A 12,512-nucleotide genomic window follows, 5' to 3' on the forward strand; every position below is an offset into this window, starting at 1 on the left:
AGCTCAGGATGCAGCTGGACCCCACAGTGGGGCTGCCTGGAGTGGGAGCCCCAGAACACCCCAGTGCTCACCCTTGCTCTCCCCAGATGCCACCACTTACGCACACTTCCTCTTCAACGCCTTTGATGCCGATGGGAATGGGGCCATCCACTTTGAGGTAGGTCCCCCTTGACCCCTCCTGTATCCCCTGCCCCCTGTAGCCCTCGAGGGGAAGGTGGGGGGGTCTCTCTGCCCTGGTGCCTCTCTTGGGCCTTTCAGAGGCCCAGACAAGATCCTGGGCATAAATGGTCCAAGGTGTCATCCCGAGAAGGAGCAGACTGTGCTCAGCTGGCCCTGGGCCTAACTGTGGACTTAGGGAAATGTGACGTTGCCGCCTGGCCACCCTATTCTCACTCATCCTCCTCTTCCATTCCAGCCCCACCAAGCCAAGGGAGCGTCTAAGGCACTCTGAGGTGGTAGGAACCCAATGCGAATTCGCATTTGGAAAGGGGGCGAGGCTTCCTCTGGGGTCTGTGCTCCTGGCAGGGTTTCAGATACTCAGCCCCAGAATTTAGCCCTGGCCACAAAACAGGTGGAGCAGCCAGCCTGAGCGGAGCGGCAAGTGTAGCGTGCTGTGGCGTGCCCGCCTCAGACAGCTGCCCCCCAGGAGGGCCTTGCCGGGACTGTGTGGGGCAGGCGAGCAGGCTGGCCGAGCTGTGGGCTCCACCTCGGCTTGGCCACACGGGACCCATTGAGAGAGGCCCCGTCTGTGGAGCCCAAGCCCCTAAAAATAGCTGCAGGCGAAAAGCTGAAACCTCTTTGGACGGGAGAACCTTGCTGAGAGCCGGGCCTGATCGATAACCACCCTGCTCCGCTTCCAGGGCCAAGGGCAGCTGACAGGAAGGCAGAGGAACAGGCAGGCGGGCTCAGAAAGCCCCTGGACGAGCCGGGGTGTAATAATAACCTGTCGGTAATGCCTCTCAGTTTATTTTTATGCCTCGGCCAGCCTGCACACTGACACGGCCGAGCGGGCGGGGCGGCCCGAGGCCACAGCCTTGCCCTGGGACCGCAGGGGCCCCCCCCTCCCCAGGCTGCAGTCTCGGGGCTGCTGCCTGTGTAAGTGTACGCTGTCGTCATCTTTTCTGTCTTCGCTAATACCTGCACACGGTAAAAACCCAAGCACCGCAACGGTAGACGGGGAGAACTGATTGTCCTCCGCTGTGACCAGGCTCTTGTGTATCCTTTGGGGGGCAGCTAAGATTTCCAGGAATGAAGTGTGAAGAGGAATCTGTGAGGAACCCAAGCAGGGCTTTGCGAGATAGTTTTCCTTGTTCAGAAATCAGCTGATCGAACAGCTCACCAGAGTCCCATTGTACGCCCCCATGGGTGTCAGGAGGGACTCTGGCACCTTCCTGTGGTCTTTGCTCTCGCTCCCCTGAGGGAGGGGTCTTGTAGTCCCTTTGAGGTGGGTGGTGGGTCTCTGTGGGGTGTGCATCAGTGGCTTAGTTGCCGGCACTGGTGCTGAAGCCCATCTGCTGGGCACCTTCTCAGAAAGTCAGGCATCTCTGGCATCATCCCGGGCCTTCTTCATGCTTCTTTGCCATGAAATAGGTCCTCTGGTTTCATATGGGTATGCTTGTTTATCTTGAAGACCTTCTTGATTTCAGTGTTCTTCTCTAGGAAAGCTTTTTCAGAGAGGAGGGCACATATGTCCCCAAGGACCTTCCAATCAGCAGGGCCTAATGCTGGGTGCACCAAGGTTTGGGATTCCTGTGGCAGGAAGGACTGCAAGAGGTGGGGGTGACTCTGGGCCTACCGGAGACTGAATCTTTCCATGTGCCCCTAAAACAAAGTCAGGTCAGATTATTGATATTTATAATGATCCCAAATTCTTGTTATAGATTCTTGAGAGAAAAGACACATGTTAGCTAAAGTGTATTGATGTGGTAAAAAAATTTCAGTTCCCTGCCCTTACCAAAAAGAGTACCAGAAAACAAAACGGCACACAGGCCAACCTCATCTTTGCCAAGCGGGAACAGCGGTCCCATGTCCCACCTCGGGTCCACCTGCTGTTCTGTTCCTCTTGGGTCCTCTGGGATTTGCCCACAGGAGGCCCCATTTGCTCACAGGAGGGAGCCTGGTGTTGGCCTCCGCAGCCCAGGCACAGCCTTGTGCTTACAGATGGTGGTGGGCCAGAACCCACCATGCTATCCAGGGCCTTTCTCATTCAACCCACTCATTGTGTCAGCACACTGCTGCTCCTTTGGAGAGTTGGGGCCAGTCATGTCTGGAGGAAGGTGTGGCCGCCTCTCCCTGAGCTCCCTCTGCGGTAACCCACTCCCTGTGTCATTCGTTGGCTAAACCTCATGTGACTGCAGTAACCAGAGAGGATGCAAGCCCGTAATCAATCACACCCTGCATTCCCCCTGCTCCCAGCTGAGCTCCTGCTCTGTGCTCTACTGGAGCACATTTCCATTCTCCATTTTCATGTTCTTATATGCACCTAGGGGTGTCTTAGCCTGGGAACGGAGGCCTGTATCCTGGGAACGGAGGCCTGTGCCACAGCAGAGCCCCTCATCCTCCCCCTCCCCAGGCTCTGCCTCTGGGACAGCCGTGGAGCAGGGGCTGTGGATGTGATGGACTTCATCTGCCTTGGAGTTAAGATCAAGGAGTTACAACTAGTGACAGTCTCATATGAAATTGCTCTTGTAGGGCTGGACATTTAGAACTACCAGGTACTCTGGCTTGCGCTGGCAGGACATGGGGTCATCTGTGTGTTATGGAGGATGAGCCAGTGGCCTCGCAGGGGACATTCCCACTCATCTCTGTCCTAGTTCCATCCCCACTGTTCTACCTACACACTCAGGGACACAGAATGAAGACGTTCCTTGGCTGTGGCTGACTAGGAGGGCTCTCAGGCGGCAGGCCTGAGTTTATGAAGATAAGACGGAGTGAGGGGCAGTGCTGCTGGCACCCTCCTGTGGCCCACATGAGAAGCGAGGCCCTGTGCAGTCCTCCCTATTCCCTGCTGCCTTGAGTGGGGCTCCATACCTTTGCCTCAATCCCAAGGACGTGATTTCAGGGACGTCGTACCTCTTCACTAAATCATGCACAAGCTTTAGGGATGATCCCCCAAACCTGGGCATGTAGGAACTATCATCTGTTTCTCCTGTTTCTCCATTTTTGTGTTCTTTACTTACACACACATGGCTGACTTTATGAGCCCAGCAGATTTACAGGATGGGCTTTGGAAACCCAGCAGTGAACCACCAACCCACACAGCTGTTGTAGCCAGTTGCCATTGTTTGTGTCCATGACTCCTAGGCACATACGTGTTGCCCCTTCCTGGCTGCCCGGTCTCAGACTTCCTGCTCGCTGTTTGGGGGTGGGGGTAAGGAGCTGGGCCTCCCATGTGCATACACGCCTTTCCTATTATCCCCTGGCTTTCTGGAACTGTAGGATTCAGGCAAAACAAGGATGGTGGTTTACTCTCATGGCGTGAGTTGAATGCCCAGCTGAGTGAGTCTTCTGATAAACTGAGTCTGTTGTCCTTTCTCTCACACCTATTGTCATTTTGCCTCCAGTGAACAGTGGTCCTGATGTTTGACTTGCCTGGGGGTGTGATCTCATCATTAATGCATCCCCAGGCCTTTCTCCAGTCATTGGAACAGGCATCTCCTGGGAGACAGGGGATGCTCCCCAGCCTGTTTCCCCAGGCTTGGGTCTCCTGGTTCCAGAATTCCTCATCTTCTCCTGTTTTATCCTCTTTCTTCAGGAGTGCAGCTTCTAGCAGCTTTCTATGAAAGAGTATATGGGAGGTAACTTCCTGCAGCTTCCTATGAAAGAGTATATGGGAGGTCACTTAGCTGTCTGGAAGCATCTTCACTGTATTCTTGCTCTTGCTTGATACATTGTGTTGGACCAAAGCTGTTGCTGCCAAAGGCAAAGCATCCTGCATCCTGACCCTGTGTACAGGGCCTGATTTTGTTTTTTCTGTTTGGTTGGGTTTTTCTCTCTGAAAGCTTGTAGGATCCTGTTTTTGCACCCAGTTTACTGAACTTCCATCTGACCAGTACCTGCAGGCAGCACTGCGGGCTGTTTCCACTGTGCGTGGCCTCGGCAGGAGCTGGACACTCCCCCAGCCTTCCATTCTGGGGAGTCCTTCCGTACTTCTCTGGTCTGCTTTCCTCCATTTCCTCTGTGTCTCCCTGGAACTCCTGCTGTACGAGCAGTGGTTCCTCCATGGTGGATCTCTTGTGATCCTCTTTTCTGTTTTCCAGCTGTTTTGCCTTTTTCACACAACTTTACAGAAGATTCCACTTGCTCTTCCGAACCTTCTTCTGAGTCTGTCATTTTGCTTTCTTATTTTTAATTTCCAAGAGCTCTTTCTTGTTCTCAATCATTCCCATTTTGTAGCATGCTATTTGTATTTTAGGGGTGACAGATTTCTAATCTCTGCTTCTAGTAATTTTTGTTGAGGTTTTTTTCCTCCTGGAATAAATTTTGTTCCTCCAGATTGCTTCCCTATTTCCCTTTGTCTCTCTCAGGTACAGGCCTCAGAGTCAGAAAATCTGATGTTTGAGTGGCAGCCCAGCCCTTTGGGGTACAGCCAGGGCTCCCTGCAGTCTATCGTCCTCCACTCCCTGATCGAGATAGCCCTTCTCTGCTTCCTTCTCTCAGAATAACCTGGGAGGACCCCATGGGGCAGGGAAGGCTCAACCTGCAGGCTTTCCGGGAAGTAGAAGAAAGGGCTTGCTTTCTACCAACTGTTAGAGCAGTTGGACTTTTCACACGGATGCTGCTGGAACATTCATGTCTTGTAACATTATAATAAATTATCTGTCATGCCTCAGAAGTGACTGCAGCACACGGGTATGTCACAACCCCAGAGCTGAGCACTGTTAGTTTAGCTTTTAAACTCTAAGTTTTCAAGCACCTTGACATGCAGATACTTGGTAAACTAAAAGTAGAGCACTCCTCTTTATTAGAAGAGCACCCCCAGGTCTTCTCTATCAGTAGCCGTGCATTAAATGGGTCTAAGACACGATGAATTTGAATATCTTTATTTGAGATCAGTACCAGCCACCATGCCATCCCCAACACACACACACACACACACGCTCACACACCCGTACATACACGCACATGCATATACTCACATGGTGTTGACCTAACAGACACCGTCTGCCTGCACTATAACACAGGCTCCTCATGTGTAGAGGCGTGAAGCCACATAGAAAACTGGAAATAAAATCTGGGCTCTGGGCTGTCACTCCTCACCCTCCCCTCCCTCCTTAGGACTTTGTGGTCGGCCTCTCCATCCTCCTGCGAGGAACAGTCCATGAGAAGCTGAAGTGGGCCTTTAACCTCTATGACATTAACAAGGACGGCTATATCACCAAAGAGGTACAGGATGGGCGGGCTCCCTGCCCCTCTCCCTCACTGCTGCTTCACACTCCCAGCCTCTCTCCTCTACTCTCCTGCTGTCCCAGCTGTCCTGTCTCCCTTTCCTGTTCAGAGACATGACTCTCAGCCCAGCGCTGGAGGGGAGAGCAGCCAGGGGGGGCTCTCTTCCTCTCCAGGCTCTTGGTCATGGACACCTGGGTGCAGGGAACATGGAGCTTGTGTGGCCCTCACTATACATCTTGAACTAGTTCAACAAATGTTCTTAGATTATTCTTTCTCACAGGGAAGTCCTGAGGGAGACACAAGTGGAGAAGCTGGGGACAGAGGGCAGGAGGAGCTGGCCTTGGCTTCCACCAGTCAAGGGGGCAGTGTGGTCCCTTAAGGCAGGTGGGAGTCCTCACCATACAGGCCTACAATCAGGTTTTGGTTAGCCCAATCATTTTTTGGTATATGAAATAGTCGCTATAGTTTCAAATTTTAGAGATGGCACATCAAAATCTCTCTCCAACTTCTGGAGTCAGAGGCTTGCACTGCCTACGCTAGATGGGAGTGAGCTCATCTCTCTCCAGCTGGGGCACCCTCCTGCTCACTCACTGCTGCCCTGGAGGTGCCGTCCACCCTCTGATGGGGCCCCTCCCCTTGGGCCCTGGTACCTCCCTACGTCCTTGCAGCCAGGCTCATGCCAGCCCCTCTGGCCTCCAGGAGATGCTGGCCATTATGAAGTCCATCTATGACATGATGGGCCGCCACACCTACCCTATCCTGCGGGAGGACGCACCTCTGGAGCACGTGGAGAGGTTCTTCCAGGTGAGAGCTCTAGCCCCGGACTTGAGGGGAAGGGCAGATAGAGGAGGGAGGGGGTCCTCCTCTTAGGACAACCCTGCAAACCACTCCCCTCTGAGAGCCCCCGTCCTGCCATGAGGAGGTTAAACTTGCATCCCCTACTTGGTCAGGATCCCAGTGAGCAAATGAAAACATCATCCCCACTCCCCGATCCACTGAACCTCATCTCAGGGCAGACCAGGGCTTGTGGATTCAATGGGGCTGACACACCAGGCCAGTGTTCTGGTGCCTTCCAAGAGCCCTCCCAGCTCCTCCAGAAAAACAATGCAAGAGGATTGGGGTTGGGAGTAACCTTGCTCTGTGTCCAGGGGGATGAAAGGGACTAAAGTTTCTACCTCCCATGTACTGGTGGTCCCTCCTGTGCCTTGGTGGCCCCATCTGCCCTGGCTGCCTGTCAGGGAGATGAGGGGGTCAGAGGAGCATGGGGATGCATTCTGGGAAGTGTAAGCCCAAGGAAGCTGCTGGGAAATGGCTGGGTGTGGGGATCAGGCTGGGGAGATGGCAGAGAGGTCAGCTGTGCCACAACGGTAGCTGAGGAGGGCACTTTATATGGCCTGGATCCAGAGTACAAGCCAGAGGGGACAAGTTGGGATGGAGCAGACCCAGAGACTCACTGAGGGCTTGGCTTGGGTTACAGAAAATGGACCGGAATCAAGATGGGGTGGTGACCATTGATGAATTCCTGGAGACCTGTCAGAAGGTAGGTGGCATTAGGGGTTGAGGATACCCAGGGTCCCCTGCCAGTCCCCAAACCCCTCCTAACCTCCAAACTCCATTTTTGCACTTTCCTCTGAGCCCATCCCATTGCCACCAGCTCCTGCCAGCCCTCAGTCCAAGGGCATGCCATTCCTCAGACTGCCCCATAATGCCTCACATCAGAGGGAACAGACATGGGCCAATGGGAGGATGATGGGCCCTGTGGCCCTCAGTACAGGGTCACACTGTGATCAAGGTACCTGGAGGATCCCCCAGCATTGCCATGGATCTTCCTGTTCAGAGCACCCTTGGGGCGTGTGACTTGTGCCTCCACTGGCCTTAGCCACCAGCATCACTCCCAGATTGGCCTTTCAGGTATCTCTGGCCTCCATCTGAGTGCAGCCAGGGAAATGTGTCCATCAGCAAGTCAGCAGCCCCTAGATGGGCTTGCAGTCAGACTCTGGGGCTGAAGACAGGCTGGGCCTGACCAGCTGCCCCTTTACTCAGTGAGACAGAGTGATCACTGTAGGGTTCCGAGTCCCCGGCAAGAATCTGCTCAAGGTAGGAGCAATTTGGGCACTGCTCTGCCCTGTCCACCCAGGGTCTGACCAGGCCTCTCATCCCCCTTCTCTCTCCACACAGGATGAGAACATCATGAGCTCCATGCAGCTGTTTGAGAACGTCATCTAGGACATGTCGGTGGGGAGGGGTCCTTGGGTGGCCACTGCCACCTCTGCCCCCAAAGAAATCTCAGTCCTGCCAGGAGCAGCCTCCATGAGAAACTTTTTTTCTAATATATTTGCAAAACGTGAACAGTTTCCTCTAGACACACACACACACACACACACACAGCCCATTCCTTTGGGCTGGTAGAGGGGGTGCAGAGGTCAGGGAGGGACTGAGTCTGGCTGGGAGTTGGATCCAGGTGATGGGAGCCAGACTACCCCAGCCAGCCCCTGTCCAGGCCAGGGGGGTGGGGCTGCCTCTGGAGGGGGCACTGAAACAGCAGTGTTTGCAGGCTGCTGGCCATGGGGTGCTGTCAGGAAGGAGCTCAAGATCCCCTACAGCAGAGGGTCCGGTCTCCAAAATAAAAGCCCCTCTGGTGTGTGTCCCCTTGCCCCTCCCTCCTACTACCCTTCCTTCTCACCACACATGGGCCAATTCTGGGAACTACTCTGGCCTTCTTGTCCTTTAACCACTCCCTGCCCACTGACTGCACTCCCAGGACTTCACCACAAGACAAGGGGGGACAGGCAGCGGGATCAAGAGAATTGGGACTAGGAGAGAGAGGTAGTAATGGAGACAGCCTGCTGTTTCCTGGAAATGCTTCCTTGGATTCCCAGGAATTGCCTGCCACTCCACTGGCAAGCCCCAGTGGTAAGGGGCCACTGGACACTTCTCTCCATCCTGGGAAGGGGGCCTTTCAAGCTCAGGGATTGGGTTTCTTGGTGGAGAATCAGGGGGACTGTCTGCCAAGTCCACTGAAATGGAAGAAGCCTTCCCTTGCCCTAGGCCTAGCTCAGTGGGAATGAAGTGGGTGGGGCCACCGTACCCCTCTGGCACTAGAGTGTTCGACCCCAAGGTCATTATAGGTTCTAAGAAGAGGTCACAAGGCTCAGGGACTGGCAGCCAGGGAGCCCAGGTGGCAGAGCAGGCCTCCTTTCTGAGCAGCTCATCATCCGCGGCCCCCCACTACCACTTCCTGGTTAGGGTCCTCTAGCAGTGTGGTCACCCCTCTCTACACAGCTCATCCAACCCCATACACAAAGCACAAGCACCCAGAGCAGCTCAGGTGGCAGCCCACAATGCAAGCCAAGGACACTTGTTCCAAGATCAGGCCCTCCTAGTGGGCTGAGGCCTGGGTTGCGATGGCCCCGATGCAGGTAGCTCTGGGCAGGAAGCATGGGATCAGTTCTGTACCTCAGAGCAGTGCGGGCTTGAAGCCCGTCCCCAGCCCAGCCCGGCCCAGCTCACCAACATTCAAAAGCACAAACCGTAGGGACCCTCCCTGTCTGGGTTCTGCTCTGGGGATGGAGGCTGATGTCAGCCTGAAGGCAGAACCAAGAGTGAGAACTGAGGGGCCTGAGGCAGAGTGGTAGGTCAACAGAAACCTCCAGGAAAGAGAGAGAGGCTGCTCTCATTGGCTCAGGCCTCCCCAAGAAGGAACCCAGTACCCCCCTGGTAGCGTGGGCCTTTCTGAGGAACATTCCCGTACAATACATTCCACCGGCTGCCACCCCCTCTCTGCTCAGGCCTGGCCCAAGGGTGAGCAGGGCCCTCAAAGGAAAGGTGGAATGGCGGAGGCCATGGCAATTGGCCTGGTTTGTCCACGGGGACCCCTTGGCATCCACACCACACAGGTGGCCCTCTCCCTCAGAGTTGTACTGACACCCCATCTCCAGTTTGACTGGGGTGGAGGAGTCTTTCTTCCCTCCTCCAGGAGGGCATCAGCTTTCCCTGGCTCAGGGATCTTCTCCCCCTCCGCCCACCCCTAGGCCCTCCCAGCTGGTGTAGCTGTGCTTCTAAGGGGCCGAGGCCATAGGAGAGTGTCACCACCATGCCCCTGCCCCCTCTTGGCCTTGGGCCAGACTGGCTGCACGTCCAAGCAGGAGGGGTCTGTCTCCCACACTGGGATGCGGACTGGCCGCATGTCTGCATGGCAGAAGCGTCTCCCTTGGGTGCAGCCTGGGAAGGTGGTTCCTGTTCTCAGCGCCCACCAATATTCAGTCCTGTATATTTTAATAAAATAAACTTGACAAAGAAGAGGGACTCTTGTTGGCTTTATCCCAACTCTGGATTTCAGTCCAGCCCCTCCTATCCCTGCTGCTATTAGCCATGGCTCCTGCCCAGGGTGATGCTCGTAAATGTTTAACATTCCCTGAATTGTAGCATTGCCAATTTCCATGCTCATTTTATTTCAAGCTCCCACTGTGATGTCACTGAAGGTGGAGCCAGGAAGAGATGCCCACAGTTGGGAAGCCTTTACCAGAAGCTCCAGCCCTGCAACCTCTGCAAAGCCAGTGGAGCAGGCTGACTTTTTGAGGTGCCATTTGTATTTCATTCCCAGACCATTTTTTTTTTCCAGTTCCAAGAAGTCCTTTCTGCTGTGTCCCCTTGGCTGGAGGGTGCAGGTTACAGGGCAGAAGCAGAATCTGCCTGAAGACATCTTTTTTTTCCTGGCTTTATTTTCAAAAGTGTAAACTCAGTGAGAGTTTATGCTAGGGGAGGAGTAAGAAATGAGAACCTGGCAGGGAGGAGAGGAAGGGGTTTTCCCAACTCAAGGATGGGGAGGAGGGAAGTTCCGGGGGGATCTGCAGTGCTTTAAGGACCAGACCCCATGCCATGTGACATCACCTCCACAGTGAACACAGACCCAAGCCTCCATGAGTCACCAGGTTTGGCTGATAGGCATCTCAGCAGTAGTTGGGAGGACAGATGACAGGAATCCACTTCCACCACCACACACACCAGTCTGCACTCCACTTGTGCCCCAGGGGCTTGGCACAATCCAGGTAAGGAAGCCCTGAACTTACTGTCCAGGATGGGATATCCTGCATTTGCCATGGGCTAACCACCATGCTGAGCATGTTCACTCTGGTCACAGCCTAAAGGGCACAGATGGGAAAGCTGAGTTAAAAGATATTAGGACCGCTCAGTCATTGAAGAATGGAACCAAGCAGGTAGCTCTAGGCTGGGTTTAAGCACTGAATTGCCTACTTCATGATGGTCTACAGAGCTGAGAGTGGGGAAAGCCCATCTATCCATCATCCATCCGTGATCCATTCTCCATCATCCATCTATTTGTATATCTGTTTTTCCACTCATTTACTCAGCACCTTCCTGACCTGGACACAGTACATAGGTGGTGACTAGGCTATGCCTTCTGTGTAGCTGGGTGGCAGTGAGGAATCCAAAGGAGCCCTGGGATCAGGGATAGAAGATAGTCCTGACCTGGGCCATAACATTTATGTGGCCTTGGACAAGTCTCATCCTCTCTCTCTCTCTCTCTCTCTCTCTCTCTTTTTCTCTCTGGGTATTGGTGTAGAAGAGAGGAGGGAACACTTTCCAACTCATTTTAAGGAGTGGTATTACCTGGATTTTTTTCTTAAAAAATCAGTCATGGATAGGATAAGAAAGAAAAATCACAGGACATTCTCAACTACAAAAGAAAGATGTAAAAAATCAGAATATCGGTAAACTCATTTCAACAATGTATGTTATATGTACATGGTATATGTAATATAACAGATTTGGGTTTATCCCAGAAATGCAAGGTTTAAATAAAAAATATAGGCACTTTAGTTTCCAATAACAGAGTGTTTAGGTAACTAGATTATTCCTTCCACTGAAAACAACCAAAAATCTAGAATAAAATAATTTCTTAGATGCATCATTGAACTGGGCAAAAGGTAAAGCATTCTTGAACCAGGAACTAAGTGGATGTGGAAATTTAGAAATGTAAGTAGAGCCCTCAAAGGAATTTTTTTTAAGCAGGTGAGCTTGGCTGTGTTTGGTTTCACATCTTTCCAAAGCCTAAGGTATAAGAGATAAAGCCCAGGAACGATCTGGGTGAGGAGTCTATCAAGAAATCCTTTCTATAGTGAACTGGGGGCCCCAGTTACACCCTTGAAGATAAAGAGTGTGAAATAGAGGCAAATCCAGCCATTCCCACTCTCTCTCCCAGGAGGCTGCAAGAAAAGTTGACTACCTCAAGCCCTCAATAAAACAGTGGGAAAATTTACCCCTAAAATTAGGAAGCATGAGGGGTGCCTAGGTAGCTCAGTCAGTTGAACATCCAACTCTTGACTTCAGCTCTTGGGGTCATGGCACCGAGCCATGCGTTGGGCTCTGCAGTCAGTTGGGAGTCGGCTTGAGATTCTCCCTCTCCCTCTGCATCCGGCCCCTGTGCTCACATTCTCTAAAATAAACAAATAAATAAATCTTTAAAAATATATATATTAGGAAACTTTATGTGAGTTTGCAGCCCAAATTCACACAGAAAAGATGATTGAGAATGTAATTTGTAGTGATATCTGTAAATTCAAAGGAAAATGAGCAGATTTCAATCAACAATGACTTAGTATTCAAAGAAACAAGCATCATAAGTGAGGTTTACCAGAAACCACAGGCTGCATCAACAACCTAGAGGTCTCCAGATAATGGAATTATCAGACACAAGCAGAAATGACTATATTTAATATGTTAATAGAAATAAAAGCCAGGGATCCCTGGGTGGCGCAGCGGTTTAGCGCCTGCCTTTGGCCCAGGGCACGATCCTGGAGACCCGGGATCGAATCCCACGTCAGGCTCCCGGTGCATGGAGCCTGCTTCTCCCTCTGCCTATGTCTCTACCTCTCTCTCTCTCTCTCTCTCTCTCTCTCTCTCTGTGACTATCATAAATAAATAAAAATTTTTAAAAAATTTAAATATTAAAAAAAGAAATAAAAGCCAAACTTGAAAATGCATGTAGAAAACACTATATTGAATGCCTAATCATATCTTTAAAAAAAGAATAAAAAAATATTTTTATGACTGAGTATATATTATGACTAAATTTAAAATTCAAGGAATGGGTTTAGCAGTAAATC

The 12,512-nt window shown here is 52.1% G+C and overlaps 1 protein-coding gene across 2 annotated transcripts in view; it reads left to right on the top strand.

Annotated features, from left to right (window-relative positions):
* The window catches only part of KCNIP3 (potassium voltage-gated channel interacting protein 3), an 83,041-nt gene extending 73,354 nt beyond the window's left edge, over nt 1–9,687 (top strand). For both annotated transcript variants that reach the window (XM_077843394.1, XM_077843395.1), the window contains 5 exons: nt 87–157; nt 5,278–5,385; nt 6,088–6,192; nt 6,866–6,928; nt 7,567–9,687. In XM_077843394.1, the coding sequence (XP_077699520.1) occupies nt 87–157; nt 5,278–5,385; nt 6,088–6,192; nt 6,866–6,928; nt 7,567–7,614 (395 nt within the window). In that variant the 3' untranslated portion in view covers nt 7,615–9,687. The remainder of the gene's footprint in view (nt 1–86; nt 158–5,277; nt 5,386–6,087; nt 6,193–6,865; nt 6,929–7,566) is intronic.
* Nucleotides 9,688–12,512: the final 2,825 nt, after the last annotated feature.

This window comes from Canis aureus, chromosome 12 (genome assembly GCF_053574225.1).
Source record: "Canis aureus isolate CA01 chromosome 12, VMU_Caureus_v.1.0, whole genome shotgun sequence".
Taxonomy (NCBI): Eukaryota; Metazoa; Chordata; class Mammalia; order Carnivora; family Canidae; genus Canis; species Canis aureus.